This window comes from Salvelinus alpinus, chromosome 9 (assembly GCF_045679555.1).
Source record: "Salvelinus alpinus chromosome 9, SLU_Salpinus.1, whole genome shotgun sequence".
NCBI lineage: Eukaryota > Metazoa > Chordata > Actinopteri > Salmoniformes > Salmonidae > Salvelinus > Salvelinus alpinus.
In genome coordinates, this window is record NC_092094.1 from 47,541,392 (window position 1) to 47,565,584 (window position 24,193).

Consider the following 24,193-nt stretch of genomic DNA (forward strand, 5'->3'; position numbering starts at 1 on the left):
TCCATCCTCATTTTTTCCCCTCAGGTTTAAGTAAAATGTTAAAACTAAACATTTGCATTATGTTCACAGTAATACTCAAATTATTTTGCCACGACTGTATATAGTTTCCTTCAGGGGAAATCCTACAGCAATATTGTTTGTTTTCATTTGAGACCATGGAGTTTTTGGGTGCTCTATATATTTTTCATAGTTTGCTTTAAGGCTTCATACATTCTTAATATAATTTGCCTACTTGCCATCCTGGTATATTTTGGGTGTGTGCTCAATTCAGGTCAAGGCAATCACATAACTGTTTTGCCTTGGGTATCATTTCCAACGAAATTGAGGTAAACCACATACATCATATCCCACTCTCATATTTAACCTCATCCAACAATCCTAAACATTTCCAAAACATTCCTTTATTATAAATAAAGTATTTGTATAAAAATGTGCATGCTTAAACCATGGCATTTACAGATTTCACAACTCAAGGCTACAATTCAGTTAGCTGATACAGAGACAAACTCATCTCGTAATGTAGTTCAGACGACATAAGACACGAATGAGAAATTTTCACAACCACAAAAATACATAAAATTAGAATAACAAACTAACTAACATGGTTGATCGCAACAATTTCTATTTAAATTCTCTTTTGTTTTCCTCTTCTGTTCACCACCCTCATTTTGTCAAGTCTCTTGAATGGTTTGTTTAGTGTTTTGTCTGCTTCCAGCAGGCCCATTAGCTCTCTCTGTGAACATGAAAGAGCAGACATATTTATGTTGACTGCCATGCTCTCAGTCGTTATTTGGACTCTGAGCAATATCAATGTCTCATGCTTGTTGTAACACCCTGTCATGTGTGAATCTGACACATCCAAGTCTGCATGTGGAATTCCTCAGTAATTCTCTATTCAGTGCTTCTCTCTTCAGATGGCATGATTGGTGTAGCTGACATACTTTGTTTTGGTTGATGGCACTATAAAGGCAAGAATAGAGAAGATGTTAGTTTCCTGGAGTGTAGTCCCTCAGTACTCAATTTACTGTTTCAGTCCTTCCCTTAATGCATTACCCCATAATCGAACAGTCTCGATGGAATGTTGAGGATACTATGGCTTTCCACCATCAACGTAAACTAGAACAGTTGGCTATGTGGACTAATCACTCACAATGAAATTACATTTTGAGATGTATTCATGTATTCATTTGTGAAATTCTCCACGATTAGGCAAAAAGGCAACAAATTAGAAAGCAAAGCAAATCAAATCTTATTGGTCACATACACATGGTTAGCAGATGTTAATGCGAGTGCAGAGAAATGCTTGTTCTTCTAGTTCCAACAGTGCAGTAATATCTAACAAGTAATCTAACAATTCCCCAACAACTACCTAATACACACAAATCTAAAGGGGTGAATGAGAATATGTACATAAGTATATGGATGAGCGATGGCCGAGCGGCATAGGCAAGATGCAGTAGATGGTATAAAATACAGTGTATACATGTGATATGAGTAACGTAAGATATGTAAACATTATTAAAGTGGCATTATTTCATGTGGCATTGTTTAAAGTGACTAGTGATCTATTTGTTAAAGTGTCCAGTGATTGGGTCTCAATACAGTATATACATGTGATATGAGTAATGTAAGATATGTAACATTATTAAAGTGTCCAGTGATTGGGTCTCAGTGTAGGCAGCAGCCTCACTGAGTTAGTAATTGATATTTAACAGTCTGATGGACTTGAGATAGAAGCTGTTCGTCCATCTCTCGGTCCCAGCTTTGATGCACCTTTACTGACCTCGCCTTCTGGATGATAGCGGTGTGACCAGGCAGTGGCTCGGGTGGTTGTTGTCCATGAGGATCTTTTTGGCCTTCCTGTGACATCGGGTGCTGTAGGTGTCATGGAGGGCAGGTCGTTTGCCCACGGTGATGTGTTGTGCAGACCGCACCACCCTCTGGCGAGCCTTGCGGTGATACAGCCCGACAGGATGCTCTCGATTGTGCATCTGTAAAGGTTTGTCAGGGTTTTGGGTGACAGGCAAAATTTCTTCAGCCTCCTGAGGTTGAAGAGGCGCTGTTGCACCTTCTTCACCACACTGTCTGTGTGGGTGGACCATTTCAGTTTGTCTGTGATGTGTAAGCCTAGGAACTTAAAACTTTCCACCTTCTCCACTGCTGTCCCTTCGATGTGGATAGGGGGGTGCTCCCTCTGCTGTTTCCTGAAGTCCACGATCATCTCCTTTGTTTTGTTGACTTGTTAACAAGTTTAAATGTTCTATTCACGTCAGCCACTGAGAAGGACAGGAGGGGGCCGCAGTCTTTGTTGGCAATCCACATCGGTGGCACTAAATTATCCTCAAAACCGACTATCCTACCGATCCTTGACTTCGGCGATGTCATTTACAAAATAGCCTCCAACACTCTACTCAGCAAATTGGATGCAATCTATCACAGTGCCATCTGTTTTGTCACCAAAGCCCCATATACTAGCCACCACTGCTACCTGTATGCTCTCGTTGGCTGGCCCTCGCTTCATATTCGTCACCAAATCCATTGGCTCCAGATCATGTATAAGTCTTTGCTAGGTAAAGCCCCGCCTTATCTCAGCTCACTGGTCACCATAGCAGCACCCCCCCCCCGTAGCACGTGCTCCAGCAGGTATATTTCACTGGTCACCCCCAAAGCCAATTCCTCCTTTGGCCGCCTCTCCTTCCATTTCTCTGCTGACAATGACTGCTACGGCCTATTTATTGCCTTACCTCCCTAATCTTACCTCATTTGCACACACTGTATATAGATTTGTTCAATTGTGTTATTGACTGTATGTTTGTTTATTCCATGTGTAACTCCATGTGTGTTGTTGTTTGTGTTGCACTGCTTTGCTTTATCTTGGCCAGGTCGCAGTGGTAAATGAGAACGTGTTCTCAACTGGTCTACCTGTTTAAGTAAAGGTGAAATAAAAAATACAAATAAAATAAAAAGTGGGCACAGAAGGTGTTAAGTTTGTACGGTAGTGTGACATCGATATCCGTGACGTGGCTGTTTTTGTTTTTGTAGTCCGTGATTTCCTGTAGACCCTGCCACATACGTCTCGTGTCTGAGCCGTTGAATTGCGACTCCACCTTGTCCCTGTACCAGCATTTCACTTGTTTGATTGCCTTGCGGAGCGAATAACTACACTGTTCATATTCAGCCATATATCCAGACCTCTTTCCATTGTTAAATGCGGTGGATTGTGCTTTCAGTTTTACGCGAATGCCGCCACCTATCCACGGTTTCTGGTTAGGGTAGGTTTTAATGGTCACAGTGGGTACGATATCTCCAATGCACTGATTTATAAATGCACTCACCGAGTCAGCGTATAGGTCAATATTGTCCTCTGAGGCTGATCGAAACATATTCCAGTCCGCGTGATCTAAACAATCTTGGAGCGTGGCTTCCGATTGGTCAGACCAGCGTTGAATGGTTCTCGTCACCGGTACAACCTGTTTGAGTTTCTGCCTATAAGCCGGGACGAGCAAGATGGCGTCGTGGTTGGATTTGCTGAAGGGAGGGAGCGGGAGGGTTTTGTATGCATCGCGGAAGTTAGAGTAGCAGTGGTCGAGAGTATTAGCCCTACGTGTCGTGCAATCAATATGCTGATAAAATTTAGGATTTTGTTCTCAAATTTGCTTTGTTAAAATCCCCAGCTACAATAAATGCAGCCTCCAGATATATAGTTTCCAGTTTACATAGAGTCGAGTTAAGTTCCTTGAGGGCCATCTTGGTGTTCGCTTTAGGGAAGATGTACACAGCTGTGACTATAACTGACGAGAATTCTCTTGGTAGGTAGAATGGCCAACATTTGATTGTAAGGAATTCTAGGTCAGGTGAGCAGCCTTGAGTTCCTGTATGTTGTTAATCATAAAGCATACAACCCCTCCCTTCCTCTTCCTAGAGATGTGTTTATCTCTGTCGGCACTAAGCATGGAGAAGCCCGATGGCTGAACCGATTCCGACAACGTATCCCGAGAGAGCCATGTTTCCATGAAACAGAGAATGTTACAATCTCTGATGTCTCTCTGGAAGGCAACCTACGCTTCAAATTTTGTATACCTTGTTGTTAAGAGACTGGACATTGGCGAGTTGTATACTCGGGAGCGGAGATCGATGTGCCCATTTTCTAAACCTGACCAGGAGACTGCTCCGTCTGCCCCTTCTGTGTTGCCGTTGTTTTCGCTCAGCTGCTGGGATTATATCCATTGTCCTGGGTGGTGGTCCGGAGAGAGGATCTGCTTCGGGAAAGTCGTATTCCTGGTCGTAATGTTGGTAAGTTGACGTTGCTCTTATATCCAATAGTTCTTCCCAGCTGTATGTAATAAGACTTAAGATTTCCTGGGGTAACATTGTAAGAAATAATACATAAAAAAACTAAATACTGCATAGTTTCCTAAGAACGCGAAGCGAGGAAACCATCTCTGTCGGCGCCATCTCACCTCAGCACCTTAGCGGTTCAGTGAAATGAGAAGCTGACGAGATATGAATTGAAGCAAAGTTTTAGATATCAAACTGTGCAGTCAGCACAATCATGATAAGTAAACAACAGGATGCTTGCCTGTATGAAACTTCTGCTAACGGAATCTGAAAGGGCTTTGAAGTCTAAATCTGGTTGATGAACAGTTATGCCTAATCTGTTCTCAGGTGTCTTTTTAAACTATCTTAGATGAGAGCATACAAGTTATTTTCTACAAGCTGATTTCAACAACAATAGTTCAGATACTATAGATATAGCTGAGGAACTGGGGTTGATTTTACTGTATGTAGAAAGCCTGTTGCCTGTGGTTTGTACCTAACATAAGCTATAAAAATTAAAAATAAACTTATAGGTGAAAATGGTGGCTTTGGTATAATATGTTACGAAGTGAGGGATCACGTCTTTATACTCACTACTGGCATCCATGCCCTCGCAGATTTCTGTCTTCACCTCTCCGTTGGGTCGCTCGGAGGCCAGCTGGGACAGCTTGCTGGTCATGGTGGCGACGGTGACGATAGCCTTGAAGGTGCGCTTGCGCTTGGGAACATTCTGCTCCGGGTGGAAGATGATTATGTAGACCTTGGGCATGTAGAGCATCCCCAGAGAGACAGAGGCGCTCAGGCTGAGGGAGATGGTCAGCGTGGCTGTCTGGATGTACATCTGACGAGAGACAGATTGAGAGAGAAAGAGAGAGAGATCAGTCAATGAGTCTGAGATGCTTCAAAGAGAGTCCTGGAGAGAGAAACATTTGTGATCCCTAACACAACAGACTTAGAAAAAAGGGTTCCAAAAGGGTTATTTGGCTGTCCCCGTATAACTCTTTTTGGATCCAGGTAGAACCCTTTTGGGTTCCATGTAGAATCGTCTTTGGAAAGGGCTCTAAACGGAACCTCAAAAGGTTCTACCTGGAACCAAAAAGGGTTTTTCAAAAGGGTTCTCCTATGAGGACAGCCAAAGTACCCTTTTAGGTTCTAGATAGCACCTTATTTTCTAAGAGCAGCTTGAATTAATCCAATCACATTGTAACACATTACAGATTTAATTTAATTTGGCAATTGCTTTTTTCTGAGGACATAATAGTGAGGTCTATTGAGCGTACTGGGATCAAACTCAAAACACCAGTACACAACCTAGTTGCTGTTCACTTGTCATGCACATTGTGTTCCAACCTAGTATCACAGATTGTGAAATATATATAAATTGCTTATTGGAAATTTGTGACAGGCAAACAAACTTTCTTTTTGTGTGTGCAGTACACGACGTTGTATTCAGTGCATTTCAATCCCAGATAAAAAGAGTAGGTTACTTAAGCCCTTATGTCAGAGGTTGGTCGGGAAGAAATGGTTGGGAATATAATGCAACCTTCTATCAACCCAAACATTGCATATTTGAATCACATCATGGACAACATTAGCATATTAGCTAATTGGCAACTTTGCAACAACTTGCTACTTTTTAACTACTTACCTAGCTTTCCCTCACCCTAACCTAACCCTTTTACTACTTAGATAGCATGTTACCTAACCCTAACCCTAACCTTAACACCTAACCATAACCCCTAAACCTAATCCCTAACCCCTAACCTCACCCCTAGTTTAGCTACCTACCTAGCCTAGCTAGCCAGTAGCCACCTAGCTAGCCTAGCTAACATTAGCCACTTAGCTAACATAGCTAAAATTAGCCACAACAAATTGGAATTTGTGTAATGTACATGAATACGTTATGAAGAATTAAATTCGTGTAATACATACGAAATGCGTTTTGAAGAAAATAGTGTGATAAACACAAAAAAGTGTGCCTGTCACAAATTTCCAATAAGTAATTTGTGTCTATTTCACAATAATCTGTGATAGTGTGTTCACATGGAACAGTCAAACTTGCAGTACACTATTCAGGTTTCTTATAACCACTTAAATCAAACCCATCCAACCACTGACAACCCAGGTGAGGTACCCCGACCGCATGTACACAATTCTACTCTTCTCCCACCTGTTGAACTTAACCAAGCATTACAAGCTCATGTTTCATTGACTTATTTCTAATGTTACAGTACACCCCCAAGAGGCTGAGAGAAAATAACCGCTTATGCGAACACATGCCAAACACTCCGGTTCCTGCTTAGACACCACCTGAGTAGTCATAGCAACAGCATTTAGAAAATTCAACAAAACTAATGGCACTCTCATTGAGCAGTAAACTGACAGTGAGAATTCTCAGAGGGTTTTTGCTCAGCCATATCTGTACATTTAGTGTGGTAGAGAATGAAGAGGAACTGGCAACAGGTGGCACATCTCGCTTGAGTCTGAACATCTCTACAGTGGAAGCCATTCCATCACACATCAAGGTATCATTCTGAAAATGTATGGTAGACATTCAAGCATAAAGCCATTTAGAGGGCCTCTAGACAAACATCTAGGAATGATTTATATTGTGAGAACAAAGCTTATATTACACACTCTCTGTCGGGCGTAGATTTCAAGGTCAGCCATATCGGTGCACAAACATGAAGCCACTTACATAGGTGATATTATTATCCTGTGGCTCAAACCCCTTAAGGTTATCTTACAGGACCAGTGCAGTCAAAAACACAATTTACCTGTGTTGTATTTATCTTTCAACATTATGAGGTTGGAATACTGAAATTGTGAAAATTATGATAATGCCCTTTTAGTGTTAGAGTTGTTTGAAAAGACCGCCTGAAATGTCAGCCTTTTTTTTGTGGGATGGAGTTTCTAAATTAGTTAAAGAGAGTTTCAATAAGACCAATAAGAAATCTCTCTGCCATTAATAGCCAGTTTTCAGTTTCCCCCACCCACTCAGAACATTTCAATTGAAATAATCACAGTAAGGTACTTCATTGTTACCCAGAAATGATTTGATATTGAGATAAATACAACTACATTGGACCTTTAAGTTAATCTTTTGACTGCAGAGTGTTTTCCAGTGGGTCTCCAGTTGGGGCTGGTGGCAAGTCCTAGTTTGAACCAGTTCAGCAGCTTCTTTAGATCTATAATAAGAGTGATGGGATCCGCTTCAAAAGGCAAGAACTGAGGAACAATCACCTTCAGTTTTAGGTCAGCCAGGAATCTGGGGCATGAAGCTCAGTGACATTTATCACCTGAACCTGCTGAGGTGGCTATTGCAGAGATAGGAGAGAATGACTAATAAACACATCACAAGCACATGGTCATATGCAAACTGTTTGGAATAGTAGTGGGGGGGTTAGCAGGAGTCTAATTGAATGTACAGGTAGGTAGAGATATGCACTGAACAAAAATATAAATGCAACATGTAAGTTGATGTTCCTATGTTTCATGAGCTGAAATAAAGGTTTCCCGAAATGTTCCATACACACAAAAAGCTTATTTCTCTAAAGGTTTGTGCACAAATTTGTTTACATCCCTCTTTGTGAGCATTTCTCCTTTTCCAAGATAATCTGTCCACTTGAAAGGTGTGGCATATCAAGATTAAGTAAAGTCCACCACAGCTGTTGAATATTAATTTCTCTACCATAAGCCGCATTCAATGTCATTTCAGAGAATTTGGCAGTACGCCCAACCGGCTTCACAACCACAGACCACGTGTACCCACTCCACCCCAGGACCTCAACATTCTGCTTTTTCACCTGCGGGATCGTCTGAGACCAGCCTCACAGACAGCTGATGAAACTCTGGGTTTGTACCACTGAAGAATTTCAGAAACCGTCTCAGGGAAGCTCATCTGTGTGCTCGTCTTCCTGACCAGGGTCTTGGCCTGATTGCAGTTCGGCGTCATAACCGACTTTATTGGGAAAATGTTCACCTTCAATGGCACACTGGAGAAGTGCGCTCTTCACGGATGAATCCCGGTTTCAACTGTACCAGGCAGATGGCAGACAGTGTGTACGGCATCATGTGGGTGAGCAGTTTGCTGATGTTAACATTGTGAACAGAGTGCCCCATGGTGGTGGTGGGGTTATGGTATGGGCAGGCATAAGCTAGGGACAATGAACAAAATTGTATTTTATCGATGGCAATTTGAATGCACAGAGATACCATGACGAGCTCCTGAAGCCCACTGTCATGCCATTCATCCGCTGGCATCACCTCATGTTTCAACATGATAATACACAGCCCCATGTCGCAAGGATCTGTAGACAATTCCTGGAAGCTGAAAATGTCCCAGTTCTTCCCTGGCCTGCATACTCATCAGACATGTCACACATTGAGCATTTTTGGGATGCTCTGGATTGACGTGTACGACAGCATGTTCCAGTTCCTGACAATATCCAGCAACTTCGCACAGCCATTGAAGAGGAGTCGGACAACATTCCACAGGCCACAATCAACAGCCGATTCAACTCTATGGAAAGGAGATGTGTTTTGCTGCATGAGGCAAATGGTGGTCACACCAGATACTGACTGGTTTTCTGATCCACGCCTCTTCCTTTTTTTAGGTATCTGTGACCAACAGATGCATATCTGTATTCCAAGTCATGTGAAATCCATAGATAATGGCCTAATTTATTTATTTCAATTGACTGATTTACTCATGAACTGTAACTAAGTAAAATCTTTGAAATTGCTGCATGTTGCGTTTATATTTTTGTTCAGTTTGGTATGAGGATGAGATTTGCTTTTGACATTACACTAGACTTAAGTCTTATGCTGTAAAAAAACATTATGTTTTATATCTTCCCTATCATAATCTATCAAAGTCTATACCTCTTAAATTCCCAAAAAAACAGTTTAAAAAACCACGACTCCATCCAACCATCTTTAACTCCATGCCAACTCATATGAAAAAAAGTACATTTAAAATATATTTTTAGATAATTAAGATATGTGAAATATTTCTAAAATATATATATTTTATTTAATACATTTTAAATACATTCTAACATATATTACAGAATATATTGAAATTGTATAATAAAATGTATATGACAAAATATGTACATTTCCTCAGAAAATGTATTTAATTCATTTTGAATAATATAAATCAATATATTTGGTGACTATATATATAATATGTATTTTGAAATGTTTTGCAAAATATTAAATAATATTTGGATTTAAATACAACATAAGACAATCTCGCGTGACAATACATCTCGTGGGAGGCCAAAAAGCACTACAACAAAGCCACATCCTCAACAAGCCACGGCTCTAAGTCTTCCAATAGGCTGCCGAAGCTACGATATATTTAGCCAAAATGCATTTCTATTGTACTTCAAACATACCAAAAGCATAACAATATTGAATATTAATGCTCCAGATACACCAGATATCTCAACTAGTCTAAAGAAGGCCAGTTTTATTGCTTCTTTAATCAGAACACAGTTTTCAGCTGTGCTAACATAATTGCAAAAGGGTTTTCTAATGATCAATTCGCTAACACAACGTGCCATTGGAACACAGGAGTGATGGTTGCTGATAATGGGCCTCTGTACGCCCATTCCAATGACTGGAACGTACTACAAAAATCTCTGAAACTGGAAACACTTATCTCCCTCACTAGCTTTAAGCACCAGCTGTCAGAGCAGCTCACAGATAACTGCACCTGTACATAGTCCATCTATAATCTAGCCCAAACAACTACCTCTTCCCCTACTGTATTTATTTATTTTGCTCCTTTGCACCCCCATTATTTCTATTTCTACTTTGCACATTCTTCCACTGCAAATCTACCATTCCAGTGTTTTACTTGCTATATTGTATTTACTTCGCCACCATGGCCTTTTTTGCCTTTACCTCCCTTATCTCAACTCATTTGCTCACATTGTATATAGACTTATTTTTCTACTGTATTATTGACTGTATGTTTGTTTTACTCCATGTGTAACTCTGTGTTGTTGCATGTGTCGAACTGCTTTGCTTTATCTTGGCCAGGTCGCAATTGTAAATGAGAACTTGTTCTCAACTTGCCTACCTGGTTAAATAAAGGTGAAATAAATAAAAAATAAATAAAAATGTAGATATTCCATAAAAAATCTGCAGTTTCCAGCTACAATAGTCATTTACAACATTAACAATGTCTACACTATTATTCTGATCAATTTGATGTTATTTTAATGAACAAAAGAAAATAAAAAATCTTTCAAAAACAAGGAAATGTCTAAGTGACCCCAAACTTTTGAACGGTAGTGTATATTTTTACCGCTTGAGATGGGATAACTTGTTTTTTATGAAGTTGAACATGTGCTTTTTAAGACAAAATGTAAAAATTAGGTGAAATCAAAAGCATCACAATTTAAATTATAGCTAATTATTAAAGTTTTGGCTTGTTGGCTTAACAAAAATACCTCCACTGTTCAATACTTAATCCTTAAGAGTCTATTGAAGCACCCCGGCGAATGTCTAATTATCATAATAAAACAATACTCCATCAAAATCAGTTTAAGCTAGAGATATGTTTTTTTTTGCATGTGCTGCATCTAAAGCCAACACACACATCCGTCTATGTCGGCCTTCCGCATCTGCTGTGGAAGGTGGTCAAGCACAGCAGTGTTTGTCAGACCATGAGATATCCGGAAAATTGGTCTTCTCATGAAAACGTCTGTGATAAACTAATATAAAAACGAATATACAAACTAATACAGTGGGGAGAACAAGTATTTGACACACTGCCGATTTTGCAGGTTTTCCTACTTACAAAGCATGTAGAGGTCTGTAATTTTTATCATAGGTACACTTCAACTGTGAGAGACGGAATCTAAAACAAAAATCCAGAAAATCACATTGTATGATTTTTAAGTAATTAATTTGCATTTTATTGCATGACATAAGTATTTGATACATCAGAAAAGCAGAACTTAATATTTGGTACAGAAACCTTTGTTTGCAATTACAGAGATCATACGTTTCCTGTAGTTCTTGACCACGTTTGCACACACTGCAGCAGGGATTTTAGCCCACTCCTCCATACAGACCTTCTCCAGATCCTTCAGGTTTCGGGGCTGTCGCTGGGCAATACGGACTTTCAGCTCCCTCCAAAGATTTTCTATTGGGTTTAGGTCTGGAGACTGGCTAGGCCACTCCAGGACCTTGAGATGCTTCTTACGGAGCCACTCCTTAGTTTCCCTGGCTGTGTGTTTCGGGTCGTTGTCATGCTGGAAGACCCAGCCACGACCCATCTTCAATGCTCTTACTGAGGGAAGGAGGTTGTTGGCCAAGATCTCGCGATACATGGCCCCATCCATCCTCCCCTCAATACGGTGCAGTCGTCCTGTCCCCTTTGCAGAAAAGCATCCCCAAAGAATGATGTTTCCACCTCCATGCTTCACGGTTGGGATGGTGTTCTTGGGGTTGTACTCATCCTTCTTCTTCCTCCAAACACGGCGAGTGGAGTTCAGACCAAAAAGCTCTATTTTTGTCTCATCAGACCACATGACCTTCTCCCATTCCTCCTCTGGATCATCCAGATGGTCATTGGCAAACTTCAGACGGGCCTGGACATGCGCTGGCTTGAGCAGGGGGACCTTGCGTGCGTTGCAGGATTTTAATCCATGACGGCGTAGTGTGTTACTAATGGTTTTCTTTGAGATTGTGGTCCCAGCTCTCTTCAGGTCATTGACCAGGTCCTGCCGTGTAGTTCTGGGCTGATCCCTCACCTTCCTCATGATCATTGATGCCCCACGAGGTGAGATCTTGCATGGAGCCCCAGACCGAGGATGATTGACCGTCATCTTGAACTTCTTCCATTTTCTAATAATTGCGCCAACAGTTGTTGCCTTCTCACCAAGCTGCTTGCCTATTGTCCTGTAGCCCATCCCAGCCTTGTGCAGGTCTACAATTTTATCCCTGATGTCCCTACACAGCTCTCTGGTCTTGGCCATTGTGGAGAGGTTGGAGTCTGTTTGATTGAGTGTGTGGACAGGTGTCTTTTATACAGGTAACGAGTTCAAACAGGTGCAGTTAATACAGGTAATGAGTGGAGAACAGGAGGGCGTCTTAAAGAAAAACGAACAGGTCTGTGAGAGCCGGAAATCTTACTGGTTGGTAGGTGATCAAATACTTATGTCATGCAATAAAATGCAAATTAATTACTTACAAATCATACAATGTGATTTTCTGGATTTTTGTTTTAGATTCCGTCTCTCACAGTTGAAGTGTACCTATGATAAAAATTACAGACCTCTAAATGCTTTGTAAGTAGGAAAACCTGCAAAATCGGCAGTGTATCAAATACTTGTTCTCCCCACTGTATATACAGAAGTGTGGAGGTAGTTTGTGCCAACAAAAAATGGGTGTAAATATGTGTAAAAAACAAAAATATTTCTTCAGCTTTCTTATATCTCCTAGATATAGGAAAGAGACTTCAAAACCTTATTCCTTATGATTTGTCTTTTAACTGCCTGTTTTGCCATTTATGAATGTGTTATTCAATGCGCCAAATTCAATATTTGTATTTGATCAAATCATTTTTAAATATGTTTTTTGATACCTACAGGGGTCCTAAAAAATCTAAATCAAGTAGCTAAATTATCCTTGGTATGACCATCTTAAAACAATTCCATATGTTAGCTTAGTAGACCCCCCCATTATGTAGCAACATTTTAAATTCTGTTTTTTTTTTACATTGGATCTAAGTAGAGACTTAGAGCTAGAAAATGGTATATCATACACTGCAGTTGGGGAACAATGGGAAAGTAATTCTGCTTTGAAAGTTGATAAACGTGTAACCTCACTTTTGAGAAAATGACCTTTGAATGTTTTGGTACCTACTGTAGAGCTCTTTTTTTGTCTACACCCATTCAGCATCATTCACACCCTCGTAAGCTTTAGCCCCACCCATCTCTTTGCATGTGAGGCCATGTACTAAACAACCAAAGATTTCAAGACCAAAGGCTGGTTTATACTACGGGTGTGTTCGTAAATTTAATCTTGAGTGCCAGAGTATGGTCTGTGCGTTTGTAAACTCAGAGCGTTGTTAGATTGTCCGTTTATAATTTCATAGCGTTTCGCTCACGGAGCGTTCAGAGCGCACACTGGGCGCTCTGGAAGAGGAGTAGGGTTCATCCGAGCGTTCTGACCTAACAACAGCAGTCAAGCACCCAAGCTACCTGGCTAACATTGGCTAACTTGCTAGCTACTTCCAAACACAAATGAGAGAACAGCTCACTGACCATTTTACTTGCCCTAGCAGAGCTGGTTAGGATGTTTTTATGTTATCCAGAGCGTTGGTGACTGCAACTGTGCTGCTGGCAACAATTTAATTACTTTTTTTTGGCAACGTTTACTGACACTGGCCATATTCAACGGGCGTTGAGCGTTGAAACTTTACTTTCAGCCCCCAAAAAGTTGAAACTTTACTTTCAGCCAACGTGCTCTTTCTAACAAGTTTGTGGACAAAATGCAAGGAATACTAATGCCAAACATGATAGTTTATGATTAAATTATCATATTTAGCACATTGTCAATTCAATAATAATGGGTTTGTTGGTTCAGTATCATGCTCAACCAAACCCAGTAGCTTGGTGGTTAGATTGCCCGCCCTGAGAATGGGTGTTCGAATGGTCGAGTCGTACCAAAGATTCTAAAACTGGAACTCGATGTCTTTCTGCCTGGCACTAAGCATTAAGAAGATGGATTGGGTGTAAGGCCCTGCGACAGATTAGCGTTCTGTCCAGGGTGTGTACTTGTACATCAAGCTGCGTCAATGCTACAGAATCAGGAGATAGGCTCTTGCCCTATGGACCCTTCTGGCTCGGACAAGGCTTACTTGTCCAAAGGTTATTTACTCATGTAAATGCCATCTCTGCACACTGGTGACATTTATAACAACTTACTTCTGATTAAAAAAAACTCATAATGTTATGGAAATTGGGATGAGGAAATTAAGGAACTGAGAAAAATCATGCCGTCTGAAAGACCATGTTAATTAAATGTTAAATGGAAAAGAATTTGCCATGGCCGGCTCTAGCCTTTTGGGGTCCCTAAGCTAGATTTGGTTGGGAGAGGGGCCCCCCTCTCATCAGCGGAGAAAAAAAATTATGTTTTAAAGTTTATTTCCAGCAATTCTACACATTTTGCCATGGGGCGAAGAGAACATTTTGCAATTTTATAATACCTTTCATGCAATTCTACTCATTTTTCTATGGGGCAGAGACAATTTTGCAATTTATAACACATTTCATGCAAAGAGATCATTTTAGAAGTTTTAAAGTGACTTTCCTGCAATTCTACCCATTTTTTCAATGGGTTGGAGAGATTTTGTTGGCTGTTTTAAAGCAAATTTTCTGTGATTCTACACATTCTTCCATGACTTATGCCATGTTGGGGCGGCAGGGTAGCCTAGTGTGGGGCTAGTAACCGAAAGGTTGCAAGTTTGAATCCCTGAGCTGACAAGGTACACATCTGTCGTTCTGCCCCTGAACAAGGCAGTTCCTAGGCCATCATTGAAAATAAGAATTTGTTCTTAACTGACTTGCCTAGTTAAATAAAGGTAAAAATAAAATAAAATGTTAATGATATCTGAGTGAGAGTGACTATTAAAATCTATGGGGGCCCCCTGGAGGTCAGGGCTCGTGCCCGGTCAGTATTTGGTAGTGATCACTACAAGTTTAGATAACTGGCTAGATTAACTTGCAATCTAAAAATTGTTAGCTGACATGGCTAATCAAGTGACAAGAGAAAAACTGCACAACCAAATTTAGAACGTGCACCTTGTGTATTCTACCATTCTAACTCTCAATATTAGACCGTGACTCCCCCTTGTCGGGGAGCCCTAAGCGACCGCTTGTGTCGCTTATGCCTGGAGTCAAGTCAAGGTTTCCCAAACTCGGTCCTCGAGCCTCCCATGGGTGCAGGTTTTGGTATGAGCCCTAGCACTACACAGCTGATTCATCATCAAGCTTTGATTATTTTAATCAACTGTGTAGTGCTAGGGCAAAAACTAAAACGTGCAAAACGTGCAACCCTGGGAGCCCCCAGGACAGAGTTTAGGAAACCCTGGCCTAAGACATACACACAATGCAAAATTGCAAATGCAAAAATAAATTATGTGTATGAAAGTAATGCTAGTGTGATGATAAATGCACCCCTTACAACATGTGAATATGGAAATTCAGGCTTTGGTATAAACTCAAACCAAAATGATCATATGAGGGATTAACAACCGGTAGGGTGCAACCATAAAACCATTAGTGGGTGCAAAAATGACAAATACTAGACAGTTGGCAATCTCAGCAAGGGAATGTGCACACGCCCCACACAAGTGTATTACCTTTGTGATGAGAGTGGAAATAAGAAGCATCTGTTTCTAAAATGACAGAGCTGGGGCATTTATCCAGCTATTAAACAGCTTGCTCTGATCAATGTGGAAGACTGTTAAATAGTGGAGTGATGGTCATGTGCTATATCAGAATGATTTTATATTTTCTCCAGGGACACCATTCACACATGTGTTCTTCCTATGAACATTAAGCCATGTGTGACAGTAAATAACAATTTGAATAGGATTTATTTTATTTGATATGATTTATTTGATACACTGTCCCGAGGGTGCTCCCTCGGGACAATGCAATCTATGTGGCATTGACTAAACATTTTCTGAAATATGAATAGGCTACAATGCGTTGATCCCCCTTTTTTACTATTCCACAATTAAAGGGTTTGATGTGTGTGGTGTTTTCAGTCCTCTAAGAAAGTGATGCCGGTGGAGGGGATTTTTCAAGGGCCAGTTAGGCAAGTCATTCTCTAAAGATTAATAACGTACAGTATGATGGATTCTGGGATCTGACTCCTAGACTTGGAATAGTGTTAATTGTCAGGTATCCTATTGAAATATTGAGTGCTACGGTCTAGAGCAGGTGTGGGCAACTCCAGTCCTCGAGGGCCTGATTGGTGTCACACTTTTATTCCATCCCTGGCAAACACAGCTGATTCATCAAATGCATTCTAAACTGAATATCATGATTAGGTGATTATTGGAGTCAGGTGTGTTAGCTGGGGCTGGGGCAAATCTGTGACACCAATCAGGCCCTTGAGGACTGGAATTGCCCACCCCTGATCTAGAGGGTCTACACCAGAGGTTAATGGTTATCTGTAGGAGGAATGTACTATGGTAGAGGCAATTAAGCTTGGAATGTATTGAGTGCAGGGAAGACGATCACCTGTTGTCAGGCACTGATAAGGGTGGAGAGCTGTGGATTAGTGAGGAAGGGAGTCGAGGTCAGGTCAGGTCACCTTAAGGGAGAAGGAACAGTTTGTAGCCCGTATCACTTAACTTCCTGCCTAGTAATAAAGACGCAATGTTTAGAGCAGGGCTGCCCAACCCTTTTCCTGGAGATCTACAGTCCTGTAGATCTTCAGTCCAACTCTAATTTAACACACCTGATTCTACTAATTAGCTGCTCAACAAGACCTTAACTAGCTGAATCAGATATGCTAAATCAGGGTTGGACTGAAAACCTACAGGACAGTATATCTCCAGGAAGAGGGTTGGGCAGCCCTGGTTTAGAGAGGAGGAAACTCCACCCAAAGTTGGGTATTTAAACTACTACTGGTGTGAATATGTATTTTGTCTCATGCAGCTGTTTTAACCCAATGGGTGAATAAACTTGGTTTAAGCTTTACTAATCGTCCGTGAATCTAAAACGTAAAACCCTAGACTGTGTAAGACCTGGACATGTATTCTTGAGGCAAAATCATGAACTAGCAATCTATTGGTAAGTGGTGAGTTTCATACATCCTGTCCAGAGCGAGGATGTACAAGATGCTAGTAATGGAAACAAAGTTTCAGAACGGGTGATATTTCATTCATAAGTAGACTTACAATTGAATTCAGAATTATTCTGGACATACAACAGAATTCCAGTCATTCATTGATTTTATATATTCGTCACCAAACCCACTGGCTCCAGGTCATCTATAAGTCTTTGCTAGGTAACGCTCCGCCTTATCTCAGCTCACTGGTCACCATAGCAACACCCACAAGTGCACGCGCTCCAGCAGGTATAATTCACTGGTCATCCCCAAAGCCAACACTTTGGCCACCTTTCCTTCCAGTTCTCTGCTGCCAATGACTGTAACGAATTGCAAGAAAATCACCTTAGTTGAAGACTTACAGTGGGGCAAAAAAGTATTTAGTCAGCCACCAATTGTGCAAGTTCTCCCACTTAAAAAGATGAGAGAGGCCTGTAATTTTCATCATAGGTACACTTCAACTATGACTGACAAAATTAGATTTTTTTTCTCCAGAAAATCACATTGTAGGATTTTTTATGAATTTATTTGCAAATTATGGTGGAAAATAAGTATTTGGTCACCTACAAACAAGCAAGATTTCTGGCTCTCACTTCTTCTTTAAGAGGATCCTCTGTCCTCCACTCGTTACCTGTATTAATGGCACCTGTTTGAACTTATTATCAGTATAAAAGACACCTGTCCACAACCTCAAACAGTCACACTCCAAACTCCACTATGGCCAAGACCAAAGAGCTGTCAAAGGACACCAGAAACAAAAGACCTGCACCAGGCTGGGAAGACTGAATCTGCAATAGGTAAGCAGCTTGGTTTGAAGAAATCAACTGTGGAAGACATAAGAAGACATACAAGACCACTGATAATCTCCCTCGATCTGGGGCTCCACGCAAGATCTCACCCCGTGGGGTCAAAATGATCACAAGAATGGTGAGCAAAAATCCCAGAACCACACGGGGGGACCTAGTGAATGACCTGCAGAGAGCTGGGACCAAAGTAACAAAGCCTACCATCAGTAACACACTACGCCGCAAGGGACTCAAATCCCGCAGTGCCAGACGTGTCCCCCTGCTTAAGCCAGTACATGTCCAGGCCCGTCTGAAGTTTGCTAGAGAGCATTTGGATGATCCAGAAGAAGATTGGGAGAATGTCATATGGTCAGATGAAACCAAAATATAACTTTTTGGTAAAAACTCAACTCGTCGTGTTTGGAGGACAAAGAATGCTGAGTTGCATCCAAAGAACACCATACCTACTGTGAAGCATGGGGGTGGAAACATCATGCTTTGGGGCTGTTTTTCTGCAAAGGGACCAGGACGACTGATCCGTGTAAAGGAAAGAATGAATGGGGCCATGTATCGTGAGATTTTGAGTGAAAACCTCCTTCCATCAGCAAGGGCATTGAAGATGAAACGTGGCTGGGTCTTTCAGCATGACAATGATCCCAAACACACCGCCCGGGCAACGAAGGAGTGGCTTCGTAAGAAGCATTTCAAGATCCTGGAGTGGCCTAGCCAGTCTCCAGATCTCAACCCCATAGAAAATCTTTGGAGGGAGTTGAAAGTCCGTGTTGCCCAGCAACAGCCCCAAAACATCACTGCTCTAGAGGAGATCTGCATGGAGGAATGAGCCAAAATACCAGCAACAGTGTGTGAAAACCTTGTGAAGACTTACAGAAAACGTTTGACCTCTGTCATTGCCAACAAAGGGTATATAACAAAGTATTGAGATAAACTTTTGTTATTGACCAAATACTTATTTTCCACCATCATTTGCAAATAAATTCATAAAAAATCCGACAATGTGATTTTCTGGATTTATTTTTCTCATTTTGTCTGTCATAGTTGAAGTGTACCTATGATGAAAATTACAGGACTCTCTCATCTTTTTAAGTGGGAGAACTTGTACAATTGGTGGCTGACTAAATACTTTTCCCCCCCACTGTATATCTCCCTCAATAACTTCAAGCATCGGCTGTCAGAGCAGCTTACCGATTGCTGCAGCTGTACACAGCCCATCTGTTAATAGCCCATCCAACCAACTACCTACCTCATCCCCATATTTGTCTTTTTCTGTTCTTTTGCAAACCAGTATTTCTACTTGCACATCCTCATCTGCAGATCTATCACTCCAGTGCTAATTGTAATTACTTCACCATTATGGCCTATTTATTACCTTACCTCCTTACTTAATTTGCACACACTGTATACAGATTTTCTATTGTGTTATTGACTGTACGTTGGTTTATCCCATGTGTAACTCTGTGTTGTTTTTGTCGCACTGCTTTGCTTTATCTTGGCCAGGTCGCAGTTGTAAATGAGAACTTGTTCTCAACTGGCCTACCTGGTTAAATAAAGGTGAAACAAAATAAATAAATAAAACATGTGTGCCCCTATAAGTTTATGCACTGTATCATGCTATTAGCATAAGTTTACACTACATATAGGTGGGATTGGTGCATCAATTCCTAAAGGGGTGACAAAAAGGTAAATACCTTTAGCCATAGCTGTGTTTCTTATTTCAGAGCTAAGCAGACGCAACATATCACTCTGAATAATACACAAGATCAACGTGTTTGTCAGGTTTCTCATAGTCTCAGTAAACAACCCAGTCTTTGTTCACCACAGATTAGAAACAATTCCCTCTAGCTTGAAAAAAACAACAACATTGACATATAACACTGGGTCAATATAAGAGACTAGCACCATATTTTAGACTACAGACTACAACCAGCTCTACCGATAAAGAGAAAAAAATTATGAGGTATAATCACCATCCGACAAAACAGTTATGGGTACGCTTACAGATCTAAGACTTAAAAAATGATAACTCGTTTTCATTATTTGGTCCCCAGTGAGTTGCTCTCATGAAGTATAGTCTATAAAATAAGCTTACCATTGAACAGTAAGGTAATGAACAGTAACGATTATAAACCATTTGTATCTTACATTAAATTGGAACAATATTACACAAATTGATTAGGACTATGTATGGCTTGGCTAGTAAGGACTTTCTATAACGCAATCATAGTTATCAATATTTGTGACCTATGTAAGCCAATGTTCAGCTATCAAATGCCTGGCCACATCTACTCAAAGCCAAGCTGTCATTTACTATACTTGTTTCACGCCATCCAAAAACTGTAACGAAGTGAGAAGAGATTCCTAATGTACCAGAACTGTACTAATGAGATCTGGTCCAAAAATTGTGGGGGAAGAAAACAAAGCCTTTCTTCGGTAAACCAGATACTCAACTCAGGGTCTCAATTTAATAGACTGAAGCAGCTTCCAGTAGAAAACTTAAATGGAAAAATCACTCTTTGAATTCATCCAGACTATATACTGCAGCCTATGAAATCATTTGAAATTGTCCAGTATGCTGCAGTACTTGGACCAATTGAACGTTTTGTATTGCCATGGGATTCGCTAGATCATTATGTGTGGTATGACACTGACTGAAAATGTACATTGCAATCCCATGGGAAGATAAAATAGGCAATATGAAGATTGAGGTAGAGGTTCCTCAGCTTATTCACAGATACCATGCTTTCCAAGTGTGACTTATGACCTATGTACTTCCCGGAAAATCATATGCAGCATTCTAAAGGTGAAAATAGTTGAGAACAACCATATCATTAGCAATTTAATTTCACATGTCATTACATTGCCAACATTCAGTGCAGAGAACTGAAGTGATGGTTTTTAATTAAGTTGATTGGCTAGTAAACAGCAGGGGTCAAAATAATTACTCACCTTAAAGGGTGATAAAACACAACACCGACTACAGACTGAGTCCATTGCCTACCACCTCTATCACCAAAGAGCCTCTGAGGTTCACAACATATTAGCCAAATGAGGGATGAATTCCGCACAATGGATTACTGACATTTACACTGTAGACAACACATGTTTGTGTTCCCATTAGTCATAGAACTGATGAGGATTACAACTGTCTGATGACAAGCCAAACCTCACACCTGAGCCAGCACGTAATATTATAGACCACATCTGCGCATGAGTAAGCCATCAATTTCTGTCCAATCAAGAGCTAAGAACCCTCACCAGCTCCTGGCTCAACAGCAAATAGTCTCACTACAGCAAGGATCTCTCGGTAAAAATAATCATATTCAGCTTTACATTTTATCAGATTGCATCTTATTCACTTGTGTAAGAGGTGGAGGCGCCAGTCAATGCATACAGAATAAGATGAACAGCATATCTGACTGTGTTACATAGCCTTGACATATGGGCCTACAGTTGATGTAGGTGTATCAAATACAATCACACAATCAAAACACACTCACCCTTTCTGCTGACTGTGCCGTCCCAAAGAAGATAGGTATAAAAGCTAACCAAATTATACAGGTTGTATACATAGTAAATCCAATAGGCTTAGCCTCGTTGAAGGTCTCTGGCACTCCCCTGGTCTTGATGGCATAAACAGTGCATGTGACCATCAAGAGAATACTGTATCCAAGCGAGCAGATGAGTGAGAGGTCCGAGATGTCACACTTGAGCACCCCACGGGCGTTCTCAGGGTCCTGCGTGCGCTGCTCGCCATAGTCCACCACCATGTGTGGCGGGTCGGTGGCAAACCACACAAAAACACCCAGTAACTGAACTGAGATCAGGCTGAAGGTAATGACCAGCTGGGAGGCCGGGGAGATGAACCGCGGTGCAGTCACAGCCTTCTTGCCCTGCTCGAAGATGCGGTGGATGCGGTTTGTTTTGGTAAGTAAAGCAGCGTAGCTGAAGCACATACCCAGGCCCAGGAAGATGCGCCTGATGGAGCAAACGGCAACGTCAGGGGCTGCGATCATAGGGAAGGTGATAGCATAGCACAGAAAGATACCCGTGAGCAAAACATAGCTCATCTCCCGGCCCGAGGCTCGGACAATGGGTGTGTCGTGGTAGCGCACAAAGGTGACGATGACGAAGGTGGTAACCAGAATGCCCAGGACAGAGATGAAGACTGGCACCACTGCCCAGGGTGAGTGCCACTCCAGCTTGATGATGGGGATAGGTTGGCACCCAGTGTGGTTCTGGTCGGGTCGTTGCTCATATGGGCACAGCTCGCAAATTAACTCACTGGCCTGGAAGTGGTAGCCCTCACAGCGCTCGCAGTGCCAGCAACATGGTACTCCCTTCACCACCTTCTTTCTCTCACCCATCTTGCAGGGCAGGCTGCACACAGATGCGGGCACAGAGGGGTCTCCACTGGTCCACTGCATGGCATTCATCTGAGTGGGGCAGAACATGTGTTACATTGATCTTAAAAATGGGCAAGAACTAAAAGAAGATGACTCATTAACATTGACATAATTTATCAACATCATCATCATCAGTTGGTAGTGCAATGCCAGGGTTGTGGGTTCGACTCCCATGGGGGACCAGTATGACAAAAATGTAAAAATACGTAAATGTGTGCACTCACTACAGTAAGTCGCTCTGGATAAGAGCGTCTGCTAAATTATTTTTTTTTAAACATTTCAAATCTTATTTTTTCAACGTTGGCAAATAAGTTAAATTGATTGTTTGATAGGTATTGTGGAAAATGAGTCCCCATGGATGTTAATGTGATGTATTAACAAGTAACATTATTAAGACTTGCGTACAATAACAAGACAAAGCAGTTACGCATTCGTCCTTACATTTAGGTGTAGCTGGTCGGTCCAGTGGCCGATGACCTTGTACTCTGCTGTTGACCTCTTGTTGATCTGGTACTGAAAGATATCGTAGCGTCCTGGAGCATCGCCATTCTCATTAAATGTGACAGGAGTCCCAGCACTTCCTGTAAAACAGGAAACACTTAACATTACTGAAAAATATACATACATTTAGAGAAAATATTACTGAAACAATGAACTTGGCTGGTGGTGCTGTCACAACATAAAGTATCTTCAGTGTTAACCCATGGGTATGGTATCTAAAAAAAAAAAATAATATGAAGACAAAATGTTCTGTGACAAAACAGATGGAGAATGCACTGCCATTCTAATATGTAAGTATCTCTCGAGGTTGTTTATCAGTGTACTTGTCAAGGATACAGCCAACCAAATGGATTATCTGTCATTAATTGACTACAATCTACACTGCCAAGTTCCAAATTCCTTTCAAGTTGCTATCTTGTCTCTCAGATGACCTTCTTACAGTAATGTCTCACATACCACCTTGGGTCCTTAAAACCTGCAAAATCCAACACAGTTGGGAAGGAAGAGGAGAGCATTATTAAAAATATGCATCTCAGGAAAGCCATGTATTGTTACATTTGCAAGAGAGAAGTTGAGACGATTGGGCCTGAAGTAAAGAGATGTGACTCGTCTCCAAAACAGCACCCACAGCTCTGTGCAGATGTTTCGCTTCCTGTGTCTGTCTATGATAAATTAATCCATTCACACACTTTGCCGCTGCACACACCTATCACCCACTTTCCTTTGTGCAGCGGCTTGGCAGAGAGAAGCAAATTAAACAGGAAAAATATCTCTGATTGTTTGGCCATGCATAGCACATCTAGCTGCCTTTCACTGCAGACCACAAGTCTGAGTTACAAAGAAAAAGCCATATCTCAGACTGGCCAATAAAAAGAAAAGATTAAGATGGGCAAAAGAACACAGACACTGGACAGAGGAATTCTGCCTAGAAGGCCAGCATCCCGGAGTCGCCTCCTCACTGTTGATGTTGAGACTGGTGTTTTGCTTGTACTATTTAATGAAGCTGCCAGTTGAGGACTTGTGAGACGTCTGTTTCTCAAACTTGACACTCTAATGTACTTGTCCTCTTGCTCAGTTGTTCACCGGGGCCTCCCACTCCTCTTTCTATTCTGGTTAGGGCCAGTTTGCGCTGTTCTGTGAAGGGAGTAGTACACAGCGTTGTACGAGATCTTCAGTTTCTTGGCAATTTCTCGCATGGAATAGCCTTCATTTCTCAGAACAAGAATAGACTGACGAGTTCCAGAAGAAAGTTATTTCTTTCTGGCCATTTTTAGCCTGTAATCGAACACACAGATGCTGATG

The 24,193-nt window shown here is 41.3% G+C and overlaps 1 protein-coding gene across 2 annotated transcripts in view; it reads right to left on the bottom strand.

Moving 5' to 3' along the window:
- Positions 1-381: 381 nt before the first annotated feature.
- Positions 382-24,193, bottom strand: part of LOC139530242 (metabotropic glutamate receptor 8-like) — a 239,619-nt gene continuing 215,807 nt past the window's right edge. The window contains exons 8-11 of one of the 2 annotated variants that reach the window (XM_071326453.1): positions 22,832-22,971; positions 22,348-22,420; positions 4,912-5,158; positions 382-960 (exon numbers count right to left, since the gene is read on the bottom strand). In XM_071326453.1, the coding sequence (XP_071182554.1) occupies positions 816-960; positions 4,912-5,158; positions 22,348-22,420; positions 22,832-22,971 (605 nt within the window). In that variant the 3' untranslated portion in view covers positions 382-815. Of the gene's footprint in view, positions 961-4,911; positions 5,159-21,484; positions 22,421-22,831; positions 22,972-24,193 lie in introns of both variants that reach the window. The other variant, XM_071326452.1, reaches the window with a different exon arrangement.